The sequence below is a fragment of the Scyliorhinus torazame genome, chromosome 9 (assembly GCF_047496885.1).
Source record: "Scyliorhinus torazame isolate Kashiwa2021f chromosome 9, sScyTor2.1, whole genome shotgun sequence".
Taxonomy (NCBI): domain Eukaryota; kingdom Metazoa; phylum Chordata; class Chondrichthyes; order Carcharhiniformes; family Scyliorhinidae; genus Scyliorhinus; species Scyliorhinus torazame.
Window position 1 is genome coordinate 55,080,783 of NC_092715.1, and position 22,111 is coordinate 55,102,893.

At 49.9% G+C, this 22,111-nt stretch overlaps 1 protein-coding gene across 4 annotated transcripts in view; it reads left to right on the forward strand.

The window, feature by feature from the left end:
- LOC140429212 (neurolysin, mitochondrial-like) overlaps positions 1 to 19,763 on the forward strand; it is a 108,647-nt gene extending 88,884 nt beyond the window's left edge. For 2 of the 4 annotated variants that reach the window (XM_072515930.1, XM_072515931.1), the window contains exons 11-13: positions 9,536 to 9,664; positions 11,609 to 11,745; positions 19,418 to 19,763. In XM_072515930.1, coding sequence (XP_072372031.1) covers positions 9,536 to 9,664; positions 11,609 to 11,745; positions 19,418 to 19,579 — 428 coding nt within the window. In that variant the 3' untranslated portion in view covers positions 19,580 to 19,763. Of the gene's footprint in view, positions 1 to 505; positions 633 to 9,535; positions 9,665 to 11,608; positions 11,746 to 19,417 lie in introns of those variants that run through there. The other 2 variants (XM_072515932.1, XR_011949014.1) reach the window with 2 other exon arrangements.
- The last annotated feature ends 2,348 nt before the right edge of the window (positions 19,764 to 22,111 follow it).

Consider the following 22,111-nt stretch of genomic DNA (forward strand, 5'->3'; position numbering starts at 1 on the left):
TATGACCTCCTCAGGGCGGTCAGGGTGAGTAGCAAGCACTGTGCCATACATCCATAACCTGTCCCCTTCACCCAGAGGACAACCAGACCCCACCTACCGGGCACCACCTGGGAGACACTCCCTACCCAGCACCCATATCGGCTGCCATGCCGGTTGCCCTGGACACAGGCCACCAGATGTGACTGCCGAACACTGTTTCTACCCGCTCTGCCCCCAAGAGAAGGCAGCCCACAACTGCCAGGAGAGGGAAAAGACCGGAGGGGGACCATTGGACCTGGGGCCCCTCACCGGAGCGGAGCAGCGGGCCCTGGAACTGATTGGTGTGCCCGAAGAGTGGGTAGTTGCAGAGGCAGAGGTCAGCATCGATGGATGAAGTGAGACCCTGTTGAGTTGGGGTTCCCCATTGCACATGTGTCACCACCACCCCCACATGCCACTCCACTCCACACCCTCTACCACACCCTAACCTGCGACCTAATCATGCACCATGTCTTGTGTCTTGTAGGATTACTTGGCGATGAGGGGGGCTCTTCTGGTGTCCCCTAACCCCAAGCAGGTAGCAGCGAGGAGGAGGACATGGACAGTGACAGAAGCCGAGAACTGCAACCCAAGACACCTGGAGCACCAGTACGGTAATGACACTGACTCCCCGACACCGCTGTCTCCCAACACCCTCCACCATCCCAGAGACACTCACCTTGGTTGGGCACTTTAGCGAGGAGGCTCCTGAGGTACTATCTGGTGCACACAACACATGCGATGTGGTACAGCAGGTCGTGGTAGAAACCCCCGAAGGGGCGGACGGTCGGAAGGCGGCCCGACTCCAGAGACTAACTGCCGTCCGGACGAGTTTTGGGCTTCTGGAAAGGGCGGTCCCATCAGTAGTGGAGATGAGGTCACACAGCCAGGGACTGCATGCGGGCTTGTCAGCAACCATCCGCCTGCAAGTGATTTGGAGGAGTCCAACCGCCTGCAGGTGCAGGAGGTGGTGCTGACAGTGCCTGCCACCCAAACCAACACCATACGGCTGGCGTCCGTTGTGGAGGCCTTGGGGGCGATGGGTCTGGATGTCCAAGGCCTGGGGCATTTTGTGCAGTCGTGCTCTAGCCACTGAGGGTATTGGTGGCAATGCCCGGTGCTGGCTGATCTGAGCCAGGCATGATGGAGGTGGCACAATCACTGGCTGATGTGGCATAGTCCTAGAGGGAGGTGGGCCACTCCCTGTGTGCCATCGCCTTGAGCATTAAGACCCTGGTTGTGACAGGAGCCTCCAGGACTGGCAGCACCAGGTGGCAGGACAGCATCAGGGGTTAGCTCTACTCACACCCCCATCCCAATGACTAGCCCGGTGACCATCAGGCACCCCGGGGAGGAGAAGGTGATGGGCCCGTGCCAGTGACACCCGCAGGGGAGGTGCCTGAACACCCCAGTATCTGACTCTCCCCACCCCTTTCTGTCCCTGGCGCATCTGATGGGCGGCGGCCAGAACTGGGCGCCACCACTCCACCTGGGAGACATGAGCAACAGTCAGGCCCATCCAGGCCTGGTCGCTACAGAAGACAGCCGCCAAAGGGGACCCAGTTCACAGGGTGGGAATCGTAGCAGGCTGCCTCCACTCTTGATGTACCGCCTGGGAATCCACCTAGACATAGCGTTAGGGTCCGTGAGGCCTGAAAGGTAGAGACCAGCTAAGTTGGCACAGATGCAGCACACAGTATCGCGATAGGGGCTAGGGCACAGACCTGTGTATATATTTATATTTACCTTTGCACATTTGTTATAACCTGCCTGCTTACCATTGGCTGGGGACTAATGACAATCCCACAATCCTGTGGGAGTATGAGCTTCCCCAACGAGGGGGGCAGAGAAACCATTAGTAAACTCCATGTATAAATAAAGCTGGCCAGTTTGGAACCAGCAGGAAGAAGTGTGCAGCAAGGGAAGTTGCTGCTGCATATATATATATATGTTATTGTAAATAAATGTTATTACTTTGTATCCTTAAAACTCGTGCTGGATTCTTCGTGGCCCTTACAAAACTGGCGACGAGGGTTAAAGTGAATAGCTGTCTACATTGCTGAAGCCACCTCCCTGGATTTTTGTTGGATGCAGGTTGGAAGTTGTTTTCTATTATACCATGCCCCTACAGACGTTTGGATGTTTTGATGCTGCGCTGGAAAGCTGGAACCAGTACGCACAACGGATGAGTTACTATTTCCGGGCAAACAATATCACCGTAAACGAGCGCCAGGTGGTCGTATTGCTCACCGCCTGCGGCCCGCATACGTTTGGGGTGATTAGGAGCCTTACGTACCCAGATGCGCCGGACACCAAGACGTTTGATGAACTTGTGAATATAGTGGGGCAACATTTTAACCCAACCCCGTCCACGATAGTCCAGCGTTACCGGTTTAATACCGCTGAGAGGACCCCAGGAGAATCCCTTGCCGACTTTCTATCCAGGCTACGCACGATTGCGGAGTACTGTGACTATGGTGGGACCTTGTCAGAAATGTTACGCGACCGTTTGGTTTGCGGTATTAACAATGCGGCCACCCAGAGAAAGTTGTTAGCTGAGCCAACATTGACTTTTCAACAGGCCATTCAAATAGTATTGTCCCGAGAGAGCGCAGAACGAGGAGTGCAGGAGCTACAGGGAATGGAAGTGCATGCCTTGGGGCGCAACCCCTTCCGTCCGAAAACATCCCGCCGCACTCCTGTGGTACCTTGGGCGAGGCGACGTCCGGACCGACGCCAGTGGCCGTCGGACATTCCTCCGCGAATGGAGCCTTCTCCAAAACCAATGGATGAGGAGCCATGTCCCTGTCAGACTTGTAGGCGCCGACTCCGTCGCGGACACCGGTCCTGGGGGCGCCAGAGGCGCCATCGTTCCGACCGAAACTGGGACCAGCCCAGGGGCCGTACCTTCCATGTGGATGAACCTGCAGCGACTACTCCTGAGGACGTGGAGACGGAGGACGACTGCCTGCAGCTGCATTGTGTGGCAGCTCCCCATGTGGCCCCCATAAAGGTGACAGTACGGGTCAATGGTCACCCGCTTGAGATGGAGTTGGACACTGGCGCAGCGGTCTCCGTGATCGCCCAGAGGACATTCGACCGCATCAAGCAGGGTATACAGACCCTTACATTAACCGACTCACAGGCCACGTTGGCCACCTACACGGGGGAACCACTGGACATTGCAGGAACTACAATGACCCCTGTTGTTTATGGACGCCAGGAGGGGCGTTTCCCACTTATCGTGGTGCGCGGCCAGGGGCCCAGCCTGTTGGGTCGGAACTGGTTGCGCCATTTGCGGTTGCAATGGCAGCACATCCTCCAAACAGTTTCTGGAGGGTTGACTGAGGTGCTAGGACGATACCCAGATGTATTCCAGCCTGGTTTGGGGAAAATAAAAGGGGCCGTAGCCCGTATCCAAGTTGAACCAGGAGCCACGCCACGCTATTTCCGGGTGCGCCCTGTGCCTTACGCCTTGCTCGAGAAGGTAGAAGGGGAGCTCACTCGTTTGGGTATTATCAGGCCCGTCCGTTTTGCTGACTGGGCAGCACCAATTGTACCTGTAATGAAGCCAGATGCCACAGTTCGCTTGTGTGGCGACTATAAACTTACAGTGAATACGGCTTCCCGACTCGACCGTTATCTAATGCCTCGCATAGAGGATCTCTACGCGAAGCTTGCAGGCGGACTCTCGTTCACAAACTTAGATATGAGTCACGCCTACCTACAGTTGGAGCTGGACCTTGCCTCCCGACCATATGTAACGATTAATACACACCGGGGCCTGTATGAATATACACGGTTGCCCTTTGGAGTATCCTCTGCCTGCCTATTTTTCAACGTGTTATGGAGGGCATTATGAGAGGTTTACCACGTGTCGCTGTCTACTTAGATGACGTTTTGATTTCAGGGATGTCGGAGCAGGAACATTTGGAAAATCTGGAGGCTGTCCTTAGACGCTTTTCGGAGGCTAGAGTCCGTTTACGTCGCACAAAGTGCGTATTTCAGGCAAAGGAAGTAGTCTACCTAGGTTATCGGGTGGACCGCGAAGGTTTGCACCCCGTCGCAGAGAAGGTGCGTGCGATTCAACAGGCCCCCGCCCCGACTGATACTTCGCATCTTCGTTCTTTTCTCGGTCTCGATTCTCGGTCTCGTAAACTATTACGGGAAGTTCCTCCCCAATCTGGCAACTACGCTGGCCCCGTTGCACCTTCGGCTAAAGAAAAATCACACCTGGGTTTGGGGTCAGCCGCAAGAAACCGCTTTCCGGCGGGTAAAGCAACAATTGTCGTCGTCTGGGTTACTAACCCACTATGATCCTGGAAAGCCTTTGCTCGTCACATGTGATGCATCCCCGTATGGTATTGGGGCCATCCTGTCCCACAAGATGGAGAATGGGGCCGAGCGACCGATAGCTTTCGCCTCCCGCACATTGACTGCAGCGGAGAAAAAGTATGCGCAGATCGAGAAGGAGGGCCTGGCAGTGGTTTTTGCGGTGAAACGCTTCCACCAGTACGTGTATGGCCGCCATTTCACTATCGTGACTCATCATAAGCCTCTGTTGGGACTTTTCAGAGAGGATAAGCCAATACCGCCCATTGCTTCCGCACGGATCCAGCGCTGGGCTTTGTTGCTTGCTCCATACGAGTATTCTCTGGAGCACAAACCAGGAACGCAGATAGCAAATGCCGACGCACTGAGCCGATTGCCTTTATCGACCGGCCCCATGTCGACCCCCACGACCGGTGAGGTGGTTGCAACTCTAAGTTTTATGGACACCTTGCCTGTCACGGCATCACAGATCCGTGAGTGGACCCAGACGGAGCCTGTCCTGTCAAAGGTTCGGCACATAGTCCTGTATGGTGGGCAGCATAGACAGCTCCCAGGCGAGATGCGGGCATTTTCCTCCAAGCTGTCAGAATTCAGCGTGGAAGACGGCATCCTCTTGTGGGGTACGCGTGTGATTGTCCCGGAAAAAGGCCAGGAGCTGATACTAAGAGACTTGCACAATGGGCATCCAGGTGTGACCAAAATGAAAATGTTGGCCCGGAGTTATGTCTGGTGGCCAGGCCTCGACACCGACATTGAGAAGGAGGCCCAAAACTGCTCCATTTGCCAGGAGCATCAGAAGCTTCCGCCGGCCGCGGAATGGCCAGGGCGGCCTTGGGCGCGCTTGCATGCAGATTTCGCAGGCCCTTTTCAAGGATCCATGTTCCTTCTATTAATTGACACCCAGTCTAAATGGCTAGAGGTGCATAAGATGCAGGGGACAACGTCCTGCGCAACAATTGAAAAGATGCGTTTGTCTTTTAGTACGCATGGCCTCCCCGAGGTGCTGGTCACGGATGACGGCACTCCATTCACGAGTGAGGAGTTTGCGAGGTTCATAAAGCTGAACGGCATACGCCATATCCGCACTGCCCCTTACCACCCGGCTTCAAATGGGTTGGCAGAGCGCGCAGTGCAGACATTCAAAAGAGGCCTAAAGAAGCAGTCTTCCGGATCAATGGACACGAGACTGGCTCGCTTTTTGTTTACGTATAGGACCACCCCCCATGCGGTGACTGGGGTAGCTCTCGCAGAACTCCTAATGGGCCAGAGACTTCGCACCCGCCTTAGTATGGTTTTCCCGGACATTGGCGCAAAAGTACGCCGCACACAAGAACGGCAGGGACAGAGATTTTCTCGGCATCGGCCGATTCGACAGTTTGCGCCCGGTGACCCAGTGTTCGTTCGGAATTTTGCTGGTGGGGCCCAGTGGGTTCCTGACGTAATCTTTCGCCAAACGGGCCCTATATTTTACCAGGTGCAAGCCCAGGGTCGTCTCCAGCGCAAACAAGTAGACCACGTTCGGTCCAGAAGACTATCCCCTCAAAAGATTTCCCGCCCACGGAGCTCATTTCTACAGCCGCAGAGACCAAAGACAATGGAAGGTAGTTCTCACAATCTTCCGCTGGTGCCTCACTCAATGCCTGCGCAGGTCGTTACAGCACCGAATGGAGATAGAGACGCTGACATGACGGAGGCAGCAGACTCTGACTCCGAGATGGAGACACCGGACGCATCAGAGGGGGAATCCTCGGGTCCACGGGCCGTGGATGTACAACCGTTACGCCGTTCATCATGGAAGCGCCGGTCTCCGTCTCGTTACATGCCGCCTGATCCAGCGCCGCGGGCAAATGGTGTCCGGCCTGCGGCAAAACGAGTCCGATGCCCTCCTTCGCCAGGGTCTTCGGTGGATTCCTTGGACTTTGGGGGGGAGGGATGTTATAACCTGCCTGCTTACCATTGGTTGGGGACTAATGACAATCCCAGTATGAGCTTTCCCAATGAGGGGGGGCGGAGAAACCATTAGTAAACTCCATGTATAAATAAAGCTGGCCAGTTTGGAACCAGCAAGAAGGAGTGTGCAGCAAGGGAAGTTGCTGCTGCTGTTTTATACATATATATATATATATGTTATTGTAAATAAATGTTATTACTTTGTATCCTTAAAACTCGTGCTGGATTCTTCGTGGCCCTTACAAAAAACATTAAACACCTGTTCACAAAGTTTCAATCTGCCGAGGTGCTCTGTCAGAAGCGTGTGAGGGATTGTCTGGGCTGGGCTGGCTGCAGAGGGGGCGCTGCGCGGTGGGGGGGGGGGGGGGGGAAATGGGCAGATATTGGGGGTGGGCTTGGCCCAGGGACCCCAGTTCAGTTAGCACCCATCGCTCCGGTTCTCCACCTCCACCCCTCTCCACCCCAACTTCCACCGTTCCCACCTCCTGTGGACTCTGATGGGATGGCTAACTCGCATGCTGGGATCACCCAGGTGGACGGTGGAACATGCTTCGCTGGGCAGGAGTCAGACGTTGTCAAATGGTACGGAGCGAGTTGTTGTCGTCATCATCCTTCTTCCTTTGGACCATACCCACTGTTATTGTCAACCCACTTGAACCCCATAGTGAGGCAGGTAGGAATCACGGAGGGGTTTGCAATGGGGTGGATGTGGTGCAGGGAGGGTGTTCATGGGAGGGTGGGATGGGCTGTCCATGCCGTTAGAGTGACCCGTGCGCATCGACTCCGGCGCGCACGTTGAGGGCCTTCCTGGGCCCCATGTCCTGCCCGCCCTTGCCCTCCCCACCTCATCGGATGAGGCCTGGTGTTCATCCTCCTCTTCTAGCACGTCGCCCCTCTGCTGCACGATGTTGTGGAGGACACAGCTGGCCACCACCTGAACCGCATCTTCGGGACGCTGAAGCACGGTTCGCTCGAAAACGCCCCTAGTCGCAGCACGGGCATCATTGTAGCAAGTTTCCACGTCAGTCTGTGGCTTCTGATAGGCGTCGTCAGCCACGACCGCAGTGGATAACCCCTGTCACCCTGGACCCAACCCCTCAGTTGAAGGTTCGGTTCAAAGAGGTCAGGAACCGTTAAGTGTGTCAAGATGAAGGCATCGTGCACGCTGACCGGGTATCAGGCACAGACATGTATGATGTGTATCTTGTGGTCACACACCGGCACATTCATAGAGTGGAACCCCAATTGATTTGTGAAGAATGGCCCGTCATGGGCCAGTGCTCGTAGGGCGACATGCGTCCAGTCGCTCACCCCCTGAACCCCAAGCATCTTGGCGATAACAGCGAACCCCGCTGCCCGAGCATCCTGGTGGCCTCGTCCACATTGAATTTGATGTATAGTTCCGACCGGGTACATCGTGCCTCTGTGACGGTGCAGATGCAGCTGTGCACCGAGGTCTGTGCGATTCAGTCACCATTCGCCGCCTGGATGGACCTGGTGGCGTAAATGTTCAGGGCAGCCGTCACCTTGATTACCACTGAGAGCGGGTGTCCTACCCCATACCCCCGCGGTGTCAGGTATGCCATGATCCGGCAGATATGCTGTTCGGTCCTCCTGTCCCCCTGCTCAGCCAGAGTCTTCGACTGCACGCCTGGTCTGGCAGGTCCTCGAATGATGAGCACTTCTGGTATACACTAGGCCTGATGCAGTGCCTCCTTCCCACCTCTTCTTGGCCTGTTGGGCTGTTCCTCTGGGGCAAGCCAGCGGCCAGGATGAAGGCCACTATTCCTATGTAGATTCTGATGGCCATTTTCTACTGGGGGTGAAAGGTAGACATGTTAGTATGGTGCATACCCACCCTGTCCCACCAAGACGGCGTTTACGTACAGAGTAGAATGCATTGACGCCGCTGTGAAGGCTCCAGAGCATGGCATTCTGGCGGGCACCCAGTGCCGGCCATGATTTTAGCCTCACGACTGATTCTCCACCTAGGGACTGGTTTAGCACAGCTGGCTTGTAATGCAGAACAAGGCAGCAGCGCGGGTTCAGTTCCTGTACCGGCCTCCCCGAACAGGCGCCGGAATGTGGCAACTCGGGGCTTTTCACAGTAACTTCACTGAAGCCTACTTGTGACAATAAGCGATTATTATTATTATTATTATTATTATTATTAATCGCCTCTCCCGATTCCAGCATTGGCTGGCGGACAGTCCCGCCCCCAGGCTATGGGACTAGATTGGGATTGCTCCGGCAAAGCACTAGCACAAAAACAATGAGGCACCTAGATGCTTCTGTACTTTTTGTTCTGATTGTACCTGAAGGGGAAATACAACCCATGGTGTCAAAACACAAGTTAGTTTCTTGAGGATTTTTCCTGATCATTCAGGATGTCATTGCCAAAATTATAGCAGGAATAACATAAGCATGCCAATTTGCCTTGCTTAATTATTGCTAATAGATTTCAAACAAAACTCTTGTCAAACATTTTTTCATGCTGAGGTCACACCTCAAAACGCACCTGTACACCTAAGTTAAACCTCCAGAAAGTGGTGGGGGGAAGGACACCCCTTTTTTCTTTTCTCTGTCCCCTTTCATTTCTGTTTTCCTCTTTTCACCATTTAGGTTGTCCTCTACACTTGCTTTTCCCTTTCTCTGCTTATTTTTCACCTTCCCTTTAGTCCTCTTCCCTTTCTGACCTCCTTATTTTTTTTTACCCTTGATATTTTCCATTTTCCTCTGCCCTCCAGCATTGTAACTGCTGCATGGGAACTGCATAAGGGAGATGAGGCAGTCAAATGAATGTTCTGTTGATCTGAGAGCAGGACTTATTCCGTTCTCTAAATGGTTCTTAAAAGGGCACCACGTTGGCGCAGTGGTTAGCACTGCTGCCTCATGCCTTCGAGGACAAGGGTTCAATCACAGCCCCAGGTCACTGTCCATGTGGAATTTGCGCATTCTCCCCGTGTCTGCGTGGGTCTCAGCCCCACAACCCAAAGATGTTCAGGGTAGGTGGATTGGCCATGCTAGATTGTCCTCAATTAGAATTTTTTTTGAATGGTTCTTTAAATATTCTGATACAAAAAATGGAATACAACATCCATCCTTCTACAATATTAATCAAGGTGCAGTATTTATAATTGTGTAATACAGACTATTAACCCATTTTTTCACAGTCCCGACCAGCTACCATCTAATTTTGGAACAAGTCAACTAACCTTTTTTCCTTCCCAAACAGGTCTTCTAAATCTGCGGCAGATTGTTTTGAGTAAGGTTGACCAGTCAATCCATACAAAATCATCTGCTAATACAGCAGAGGAATATGCCAAATTCCGTGAAGAAATTCTGGGAATACCAGCACCACCAGGTACATACCCTGCATTACAAATTTCAAAACTATTTTATTTTATACATCATGGAACGGAAAAGTCCTTAGGCTAATACATCACCATCCCATTCTTAGTTTATTCCTTCCCCGTGAAGACTCATTGAGCCGCCTCAGGAGAAACTCAACTAAATAGCAGAATCTCCCCTCTGGGGGTGGGGTGCCAGATGCGGGATAGAGTCAGGCCCGCTGCCCCCAGACACTGAGTAGTGGTGGCCACAGGGGCTACGAAATGCCACGGTGGGCTTTCTCTGGGACTTACTCCTAGTTATTCTGTTAAATATTAGGCCCTCTAGCTCGCACTCCTCCATGTTAACTGATGCCAACCCAACACCATCCACCGGAATGGCCCCTCATATCCTCCATGACAACCCATCTTTTCCCAAACACCTTCATGGTCCCTTAAAGCCATGCCAAAATAATGCCAATAGATTGCAACCCACCCATCACCCTTTGCCTTTATGACCCCACTCAACTGAAATCTGGGATGCAAGAGTTATCTTATGAGGAGATGTTGGACAGGCTGGGCCTGTATCCATTGACAATGAAAATGAAATGAAATGAAAATTGCTTATTGTCACAAGTAGGCTTCAATGAAGTTACTGTGAAAAGCCCCTAGTCGCCACATTCCGGCGCCTTTTCGGGGAGCCTGGCACGGGAATTGAACTGTGCTGCTGGCCTGCCTTGGTCTGCTTTCAAAGCCAGCGATTTAGCCCTGTGCTAAACAGCCCCTCTAATCAATTAGAAGAATTAAACATATAAGACCTGAGAGGACGTGACAGGGTTAAGGCTGAAAGGGCGCTTCCCCTTGTGGGATGGACTAGAACTAGGAGACACAATTTAAAAATAAGGGGTATCTCATTTAAGAAAGAAATGAGATTTGTTTTCTCTGAGAGTCGTGAGTCTTTAATACTCTCTTCACAGGGTACTGGTGAAGGCAGAGGCAAGGGAATTAAAGGTTACCGGGGATTAGGGAATGTGGATTTGTGGATCACAATCAGATCAAACATGATATTATTGAGTGGTAGAGAAGACTTGAAATGCCAAATGGTCTACTGTGACGTATTTGTATGTGTCATTTCACTCAGTATCCACCAGGGGAAGACTTAGGAGCTGGGTTGAGATGAAATTAAATAATAGTCCAAGCATCTATTACAACCTTAAATATCGTTTTTTAAAAATCATTTTTTGAAAGCCCATTCAAAACGTATAATTCCCTCAAGCACTCAACCCCTTATAACAACAAACAGATTTCTATTTGTAAATCTACAACTAAATAGCTAATCCTTTAATAACATCTTTGAAGTGTCAGTCAAACTGAATTTAGGATGCCCTACTAAGGTAATAATAGATTGTGGAAAGCAGCCACCAACATTAATAATAATGATAGCCCTTAAGATAATGTTTGCAAGGAACATTTTGGCATGGGGGCATTGGGTTATTTGGGGGGACAGGGATACAGCCTAGCATAGTGGGGCCACTCATGCAGATTATAGTTCACAACATCACTGAGGTACCATGAGTCATCACACTTTGAAAAACCTTCCCTACCCCATGAAGACTGTGAACGATTGAGGCATGCTCAGCCCACAATGGAGCTAGCCAAGTTGGGAATGCAGGATGCTGGCTTTTGACCCAGACTAGACCGCAACCTTAACAGGCACTCCTGGAAATCAGAAACCCTGGGAATGGAGTCAGGAATCCCGGAATTGGGTTGCATCTATCGTTTTTAAAGAGCTCCTGTGTCATCCAACTCAATCTGGCTTATCAAGTCTCCAAGTATTCTTAAATTGATTCTTGTAACACAGAATAGATAATGCACTAATTCACAGAATGAAAAGTATGAGAGACTAAGCTATTATATTTACATGCACATTATCATGGTAAGAATCATGAGTTTTTTTGGTTCCTTGATTTGTTTTGCAGGAACGAATATGCCTGCTACTTTTGAGCACCTGGCAGATGGTTATGATGGTCAGTACTATGGGTACCTATACAGTGAAGTTTTTTCAATGGACATGTTCTACAGCCGCTTCAAAAATAATCATATAATGGATCCAATGGTAAAACATTGCAGCTCTGCGGTTTACACTGGCATCCTGTTGAAGTAGTATTTGCTAATTTTACATTGTCAGTCGTATTTTTAAAATACTGTATATCATTTAGTGGTTACTTCCCTTAATTGGTTATGCTGCAAATATAATATTTGAATCGCCCGAGGTAAACAGGTTAAAGATGGTAAGAGACTGCACCTTTTAGGTTTTTATGCCCAAGCTCTCCATGTGGATGACTCTTCTCACATTACAATTCCTCCACAGCATCTTGTGAGTTGGTTAGATTTAAGCCAAGCAGAGCTTATCAATGTTAAAAACAAAATGCAAGACGTATTCCAAGATACGTCTAAGTATATATATCAAAGTCTTGCAAAGTTTTTAAAGAAAAGTTATATGGGGAATGTTAATCCTCAAATGGCCATTGTATAAAGTTTCAACCCTAGCAATAAAATTATTATGTCACATGATTAAGTACTGCTGTTCATACGAAACAACGTAATCTCTGACCTATCTTGATTAACACCAAGGGAGATCCAGTTTAAAAAATGATGCTATTGCCAGCCTTGATGTCTGCAAGGAGGTTAGTGGTTGACAGTATCCTGTTTGAAGCCGGTGGACGATAATAAAATTAAGATAGATTATCTACTTTGTTTATCATTTCAAATGACAATCGCTACTTACTTAATTTCCCAGCAAGGACTTTAATGCACCAGAACACTTCATTGCACTGATGAGCATACACACACAGTATTACATGAAATTACCCTTTGACTCCCAACTACCTGTATTTCCTATACTCTGAGATGTCCCTTTGTTGCTAAACAGCATTCAATATTATATAACTTTGAGCTAAATTCAGCAGATAATTACCACACACAATTTTGGAGAAAGCAAAATCTTCTCGGTTTGAGTTTTTGGTCTTAACTGGCTGCCCGTTTAGCAATAACTTTTTTCAGGAGACTGTTGCTGCAGCTCGATGAGGCTGTAATGGTAGCTGCTACTATGTCCCATTCTCCAGTTAATAATAATCTTTATTAGTGTCACAAGTAGGAGTGGCATGTGGCCTAGTGGTTAGCACTGCAGCCTACGGTGCTGAGGACCCGGGTTCGAATCCCGGCCCTAGGTCACTTCAGTGTGGAGTTTGCACATTCTCCCCGGGTCTGCGTGGGTTTCACCCCCACAACCCAAAGATGTGTAGGTTAGGTGGATTGACCACACAAAATTGCCCCTTAATTGGGAAAAAAAAATAATTGGGTACTCCTTTAAAAAAAAAAATTTTAAATTAGTGTCACAAGTTGGCTTACATGAACACTGCAATGAAACTGAAAATCCCCTAGTCGCAACAGTACGGCGCCTGTTCTGGTACACTGAGGGAGAATTCAGAATATCCAATTCTCCTAACAAGCATATCTTTCGGGACTTGTGGGAGGAAACCGGAGCACCCGGAGGAAACCCACGCAGACACAGGGGGAACGTGCAGACTCTACACAGACAGTGACTCAAGCCAGGAATCGAACTTAGCTAACCACTGTGCTAACCACTATGCTACCGTGCCATTCACCTGTGCTACCATGCTGCCCAGTTATTGTGCTATTGACATATCATTCTTTTCCTTTGATGTTACCTACCCTTTAGCTCCAGCTATTATCATATACTGTCAATTTCCTCTCCACTTTAAAGTTACCTCTTCTATACTCAATTGTTTAACCCTAGTAGTATAGGTAAACACTTGCTTTTCTCTCTGATATGTTATTTACATATCAAAATGTTTTCCAGACATTTGCCCTTATCAACTCTTTAAAATTTTATCCCAATTTTATTTTTTAATATTGATTTCCTCCAATTCTTAACAATAGAAACTGCTCTCTGCCTCTTTGTGTGCAAGAATTAAAGGGAGCGGGCTTCCGGGTGCGGCGATGACCAGCTAAGTCGTACGTTTCGGCAGCTCCCGGTGGAAAGGACTTTTGGGCTCTTAATAGGAGCCCCAACGGCAATTTTAACAGCTAAAAACACTGTGCGGTAAACCAGAAGAGAATCCCCCCTGGACACGGATGGAAAAAGGAGAGGAAAGTGGCCGGATTGCGGTGGATCCTCTAGAGCAGCGGCCAGGAAGGCAGGCACAAAGCAAGATGGCGTCAGAAGGAGGCAGTTTAATATGGGGCCCTGACCAACAAGAGTTCCTGCGGCGTTGCGTGGAAGAACTTAAAAAGGAGATGAAGAAGGAGCTGTTGGCCCCGATATTACAGGCGATTGAAGGGCTAAAGGAGAGGCAAAAGACCCAGGAGCAGGCGCTTCGGGTCGTGAAGGCAAAGGCTGCTGAGAATGAGGACGACATACAGGGCCTGGTGGTGAAGACAGAGATGCACGAGGCACAACACAAAAGGTGTGTGGAAAGGCTGGAGGTGCTGGAGAATAATGCGAGGAAGAAGAATTTAAGGATTCTTGGTCGTGCAGAAGGGGCGGACGTCGGGGCATATGTGAGCACGATGCTGCACTCGTTAATGGGATCGGAGGCCCCGACGGGCCCGTTGGAGGTGGAGGGAGCCCTTCGAGTTATGGCGCGAAGACCGAGGGCTGGAGAAATTCCTCGAGCCATAGTGGTGAGATTTCTCCGATATAAGGACAGAGAGATGGTCCTCAGATGGGCAAAGAAAACTCGGAGCAGTAGGTGGGAGAACGCGGTGATCCGCGTATATCAAGATTGGAGTGCGGAGGTGGCGAGAAGGAGGGCAAGCTTTAATCGGGCCAAGGCGGTGCTGCACAAAAGGAAAGTTAAATTTGGAATGCTACAGCCGGCAAGACTGTGGGTCACACATCAAGGGAAACACCACTACTTTGAAACGGCAGAAGAGGAATGGACATTTATTGTCAAGGAGAAACTGGAATAAGCGGGCTAGAAAAAGAACGTTTGGGACAAAGTGGTGGGGTGAATATGTGGGGTGAAGAGGGGGAAAAGGGGGAAGAGATGATTTCCCAAGTTGTTAATCCTGCGACCCTGTAACTTTTCTCTCTTCCCCATGTCGTGGGGGAGGGGGGGAGGGAGGATGAGGAGCTGGGGGCACCGGCCATTGGGGGCAGGGCCAAATGGGAAGCGTGGGCTTTGTTCCCGCGCTATGGTAATCATGGCGGGAACAGGGAAGCAGGAAGGAAGGACCCTCGCACAGTGGGAGCCGAGGTCACGGGGGGAAGCCGAGGTCAGCCAGAGTTTGCTGACTTCTGGGAGCAACATGGAGCGTGCAATTGCGCTAGTGAGGGATCTAGCGGGGGGGGGGGTTAACTGGGTTGCTGCTGCTGGGGAGAAGGGGGAGCTGGTATGGGGCGGGAGGGCGCCGTTGGGGGAGATATGGCTACGTGGGAACCGGGTGAGGAGCTGGATTGAAAAAGGAGATGGCTAGTCGACAAGCGGGGGGGGGGGGAGATGGCTAGTCGACAAGTGGGGGGGGGGGGGGGGCTAAAGAGCCCCCCAACCCGGCTGATCACGTGGAATGTGAGAGGGCTGAACGGGCCAATAAAGAGGGCACAGGTACTCGCACACCTAAAGAAACTTAAGGCAGATGTGGTTATGCTGCAGGAGACGCATCTGAAACTGATAGACCAGGTCAGACTACGCAAAGGATGGGTGGGGCAGGTGTTTCATTCGGGGCTAGGCGCAAAAAACAGGGGGGTGGCTATACTAGTGGGGAAGCGGGTAATGTTTGAGGCAAAGACCAGAGTGGCGGATAGTGGGGGCAGATACGTGATGGTGAGTGGCAGATTGCAAGGGGAGGCGGTGGTCTTAGTGAACGTATATGCCCCGAACTGGGATGATGCCAACTTTATGAGGCGTATGGTAGGACGTATCCCGGACCTAGAGGTGGGGAAGTTGGTAATGGGTGGAGATTTTAATACGGTGCTGGACCCAGGGCTGGACAGATCGAGGTCCAGGACCGGAAGGAGGCCGGCTGCAGCTAGGGTGCTTAAGGACTTTATGGAGCAGATGGGAGGAGTAGACCCCTGGAGATTTAGTAGACCTAGGAGTAAGGAGTTTTCGTTTTTCTCCTATGTCCACAAAGTTTATTCACGGATAGACTTTTTTGTTTTGGGAAGGGCACTGATCCCGAAGGTGATGGGGACGGAGTACACGGCTATAGCTATTTCGGATCACGCTCCACATTGGGTGGACCTGGAGATAGGAGAGGAAAAAGAACAGCATCCACCCTGGAGAATGGACATGGGATTATTGGCAGATGAGGGTGTGTGTTTAAGGGTGAGGGGGTGAATTGAAAGGTACTTGGAACTCAATGATAATGGGGAGGTTCAGGTGGGAGTGGTCTGGGAGGCGCTAAAGGCAGTGGTTAGAGGGGGGCTGATATCTATTAGGGCACATAAAGGAAAGTAGGAGGGTAGGGAAAGGGAGCGGTTGTTGAAAGAACTTCTGAGGGTGGACAGACAATATGCGGAGACACCGGAGGAGGGACTGTACAGGGAACGGCAAAGGCTACATGTAGAATTTGACTTGTTGACTACGGGTAATGCAGAGGCACAATGGAGGAAGGCACAGGGTGTACAGTATGAATATGGGGAGAAGGCGAGCAGGTTGCTGGCCCACCAACTGAGGAAAAGGGGAGCAGCGAGGGAGATAGGGGGGGTGAGAGATGAGGAGGGAGAGATGGAGCGGGGAGCGGAGAGAGTGAATGGAGTGTTCAAGGCATTTTATGAAAGATTATATGAAGCTCAGCCCCCGGATGGGAAGGAGAGAATGATGTGCTTTCTGGATCAGCTGGAATTTCCTACGGTGGAGGAGCAGGAGAGGGCGGGACTGGGAGCACAGATTGAGACGGAGGAAGTAGTGAAAGAGATTGGGAGCATGCAGGCGGGGAAGGCCTCGGGACCAGACGGATTCCCAGTTGAATTCTATAGGAAATATATGGACTTGCTGGCCCTGCTACTGATGAGAACCTTTAATGAGGCGAGGGAAAGGGGGCAGCTGCCCCCGACTATGTCAGAGGCAACGATATCGCTCCTCCTAAAGAAGGAAAAAGACCCGCTGCAATGCGGGTCCTATAGGCCCATTTCCCTCCTGAATGTGGACGCTAAGATTCTGGCCAAGGTAATGGCAACGAGGATAGAGGATTGTGTCCCGGGGGTGGTTCATGAGGACCAAACTGGGCTTGTGAAGGGGAGACAGCTGAATACAAATATACGGAGGCTGCTAGGGGTAATGATGATGCCCCCACCAGAGGGGGAAGCGGAGATAGTGGTGGCGATGGATGCCGAGAAAGCATTTGATAGAGTGGAGTGGGATTATTTGTGGGAGGTGCTGAGGAGATTTGGCTTTGGAGATGGGTATATCAGATGGGTACAGTTGCTGTATAGGGCCCTGATGGCGAGCGTGGTCACGAATGGACGGGGGTCTGATTATTTTCGGCTCCATAGAGGGACGAGGCAGGGATGTCCTCTGTCCCCGTTATTGTTTGCACTGGCGATTGAGCCCCTGGCCATAGCATTGAGGGGTTCCAGGAAGTGGAGGGGAGGAGAAGAACACCGGATATCTCTGTATGCGGATGATTTGTTGCTATATGTGGCGGACCCGGCGGAGGGGATGCCAGAGATAATGCGGATACTTGGGGAGTTTGGGGATTTTTCAGGGTATAAATTGAACATGGGGAAAAGTGAGTTGTTTGTGGTGCATCGAGGGGAGCAGAGCAGAGAAATAGAGGATTTACCGTTGAGGAAGGTAACAAGGGACTTCCGGTACTTGGGGATCCAGATAGCCAAGAATTGGGGTACATTACATAGGCTTAATTTAACGCGGTTGGTGGAACAGATGGAGGAGGACTTTAAGAGATGGGACATGGTGTCCCTGTCACTGGCAGGTAGGGTGCAGGCGGTTAAAATGGTGGTCCTCCCGAAATTCCTTTTTGTGTTTCAGTGCCTCCCGGTGGTGGTCATGAAGGCTTTTTTCAAAAGAATCAAGAAGAGTATTATGAGCATTGTGTGGGCCGGGAAGACCCCGAGAGTGAGGAGGGGATTTTTGCAGCGTAGTAGGGACAGGGGTGGGGGGGGGGGGGGGGCTGGCATTTCCAAGCCTAAGTGAGTACTACTGGGCCGCCAATATTTCAATGGTGTGTAAGTGGATGGGAGAAGGGGAGGGAGCGGCGTGGAAGAGATTGGAGAGGGCGTCCTGCAGGGGGACTAGCCTACAAGCTATGGTGACTGCACCGTTGCCGTTCTCACCAAAGAAATACACCACAAGCCCGGTGGTGGTGGCTACATTGAAAATTTGGGGGCAGTGGAGACGGCATAGGGGAAAGACGGGAGCCTCGGTGCGGTCCCCGATAAGAAATAACCATAGGTTTGTTCTGGGGAGAATGGATGGGGGATTTGGAGCATGGCAAAGAGCAGGGGTAGCACAATTGTGAGATCTGTTCGTAGATGGGACGTTTGCGAGTCTGGGAGCGCTGACAGAAAAATATGGGTTGCCCCAAGGGAATGCATTTCGGTATATGCAACTGAGGGCTTTTGCGAGGCAACAGGTGAGGGAATTCCCGCAGCTCCCGACGCAGGAGGTGCAGGACAGAGTGATCTCAGAGACATGGGTGGGGGATGGTAAGGTGTCGGGCATGTATAGGGAAATGAGGGACGAGGGGGGATCATGGTAGATGAGCTGAAAGGGAAATGGGAAGAAGAGCTGGGGGAGGAGATTGAGGAGGGGCTGTGGGCTGATGCCCTACGCAGGGTAAACTCATCGTCCTCGTGTGCCAGGCTAAGCCTGATACAATTTAAGGTGTTACACAGGGCGCATATGACTGGAGCGCGGCTCAGTAAATTTTTGGGTTTAGAGGATATGTGTGCGAGATGCTCGAGAAGCCCAGCGAATCACACCCACATGTTCTGGTCATGCCCGGCACTGCAGGGGTTTTGGGTGGGGGTGCAAAGGTGCTTTCGAAGGTGGTGAGGGTCCAGGTCGAACCAAGCTGGGGGTTGGCTATATTTGGGGTTGCAGAAGAGCCGGGAGTGCAGGAGGCGAGAGAGGCTGATGTTTTGGCCTTTGCGTCCCTCGTAGCCCGGCGCAGGATATTGTTAATGTGGAAGGAAGCCAAACCCCCGGGTGTGGAGACCTGGATAAACGACATGGCAGGGTTTATAAAGTTAGAACGGATTAAGTTCGTACTAAGGGGTTCGGCTCAAAGGTTCACCAGGCGGTGGCAACCGTTCGTCGACTACCTCACAGAAAGATAGAGGGAATGGAAAAGAAGAAGACAACAGCAGCAACCCAGGGGGGAGGGGGGGAGGAATCGGACAGACTCTCAGGGATGTTATTGTATATGTAAAGGCATTTGTTTTCGGTAATGTATATTGGACTGTTGGATTGTATCTTTGGAGAGTATCTATTTTTGACAAGGCAGTTGCCATTTAGTTTTGTTTTTGTTTCTGTTCATATATTATTTATTTATTTGTTTAAAACTGGCCACTGTTATTTATATTGCTTTATTGTGTTTAAAAGAAACACTACGTACTGTTATGTTTGGCCAAAAAATCTTGAATAAAATATATATTTTTAAAAAAAGAATTAAAGGGAGCAGCCAACTGTAAGGGTAATATGTAAAGGTGGCAGGCTTTAAATGATAGTTAATTGTTGCTCCACTTTAAAAAGTAATACTTGCTGAAGTATACTAATATTTACTTTTTCTGTTAATAGGTTGGTATGAATTACAGAGACTCTATCCTCAAACCGGGGGGAACTTTAGATGGCATGGACATGCTCAAAAGCTTCCTTGGACGTGAACCGAATCAACAGGCTTTCCTTCTAAGCAAAGGATTGTTGGTCAATAAAAAACAGTGCTCTCCTGGCAAAAGCTAAATGTACGCACCAAAAGTAAGATAAATGTGCAGATGAATTGAGTCACAGTTTACTGATCCTATTATACAAGTTTACCCTTTAACTGTATTATACCAATATCTGTTCATTTTCTGCAAAGAATAATGGGTAACTGCGACCTCTGTATTGAGTAGTCAGTGGAACTAAAATAAAAAGATCACAAATAGCAACGCTTGATTTTGTTATAACGTTCACTCAGATTTTAAAAACTATAGTTATAGCCATGTAATCACACACACAGCATTTGATTTTCATGCAGTCGTTTCTGTTCTGTTTAATCGTTTCTTGGCCTGCAGCAAGCATCCTGGCATATGCAGCAGTCAATAAAGATCATGTTGCTGATGGGAAAAGCCAGACAGAAAGGTTAATAGTTGTGACCTCCATCGCTACATGTCTATTGAGTGATTAACTGTTGATTACAAGTTCAGTCAGTGTGTATCACACAAATATTCTACGAGAAATCCACCATGTGGGAATGTATTTTATTCTGATAGTATTAAGATAGACTTTGAACGTAGACTATCTTTTGAAATTTTTCACATATTGTTGCAGATTTATGGTACTTAAGGTTTTAAGAAGATTACCACTGGGGGAGGCAGTGGCTGAGTGGTATTGTCACTGGACTGGGGATCCAGACACCCAGAGTAATATTCTGGGGACCCAGGTTCAAATCCCACCACAGCAGAGTGGACATTGAATCCAAAAATATCTAGAATTCAAAGTCTAATGATGTTGATTGTTGTAAAAAAACACAGCTGGTTCACTAATGTCCTTGAGGGAAGGAAATCTTCAGTCCTCACCTGGTCAAGCTTACATGTGACTCCAGATCCAAAATTTAGAGAGCAGTCTCTCACACTAGTCAAGCAACAGCCTGACAGAATCATATCTTACAGATAACGTCCTGGACACCATTGGCACCATCCCTGGGTATGTCCTGTCCCACCAACAGAAGTGGCTGCACAGTTGGGAAGGAGTTGCCCTGGGTGTACTCAACATTGACTCCGGACCCTAAGAAGTGGCTTCAGGTCAAACATCGGCAAGGAAACCTCCTGTTGATTCCCATGTACCATCCACCATCAGCTGATGAATCAGAATTCCTCCATGTTGAACATCACTTGGAGGAAGCACTGAGAGTGGCAAGGGCACAAAATATAATCTGGATAGGGGATTTCAATGTCCATCACCATGAGTGGCTCGGTAGCACCACTATTGGCCATGCTGTTCAAGTTCTAAAGGGCTTAACTGCTAGGCTGGGTCTGCGACAGGTGGTGAGTGAACCAACAAGAGGGAAAAACATACTAGACCTCATCTTCACCTGTCTGCCGCAGGTGCACCTCTCCTGCTCCTTGGGCAGTCCCTCAGGATTGAGGTTGACTTGCTTCCACTCCGGGGAGGTGGGTTCTGCGATGGCTGAATAGTCTAATCCTGGATCCGCAGACCCTGCCACAGATTAGGCAGATGGTATTTGATGAGATGGGTGGGAACCTCTGCATTCTGCGCTCTCTTTCCACTGTTTACGATTAGCCACCCCCGAGCTCCATCTTACTACACTCGAGCTGATTAGCGCCTTCACGGATGCTTCTCCAGTTTGTGTGTTCTTAGGCAAGCAGTTCCCATATGTCGATGGGGTTGTTGTATTTATTTAGGGAGGCTTTCAGAGTGTCTTTTTAGCGTTTCCTCTGCCCTCCGAGTGATCACTTGCAATTGCAGAACTCGGAATACAACTTGTTTTGGGAGTCTTGTTTCGGGCATGCGGGCAATGTGGCCGGCCCATCGTAGCTGGTTGACCGTGACCAGTGCCTCAATACTGGGGAAGTTGGCCTGGGAGAGGATGCTCACGTTGGTACACCTATCCTGCCAGTGGATTTTGCAAAGGCAATGTTGGTGATAACGCTCCAGGGATTTGAGGTGTCTGCTGTATATTGTCAATGTTTCTGATGCATACAAAGCTCAGGGACCACGATTGTTCTGTAGACCATGAGCGTGGTGCTGGATTTGAGGTCTTGGTCTTCGAACGCTCTGTACTTCAGTCACGGGAGTCGATGCTGGACTTCATTGTAAATGTCTGCTCGCGGCGAGAGGAGGCTCCTCTCGCAGACAGGAAGCTAAAAGTTGGAACAAATTGTTCATTTTCTGATTGGCAGGCAGTAACTAGTGGTGTACCACAGGGATCTGGGCTAGGACCCAAACTGTTCACATTATATATTACTTTGGACGATGGAGCTAAATGTATGATCTTAAATTTGCAGATAATCTGAAGTTGGGTGGGAGGGTGAGCTGTGAGGAGGATGCAGAGAAATATGGAAGGCACAGGGTACATTAAAAGGACTAGCTTTACGGTTTAATACCTGAACGCGCGGAGCATTCAAAATAAAATGGATGTATTATTTGCGCAGATAGATGTAAAGGGATATATAGTTGGGATTACAGAGACACGGATGGAAAATATATATTGAGGGCTATTCAGTTTTTAGGAAGGACAGCCAGGAAGGAAAAGGTGTTGGAGTTGCATTA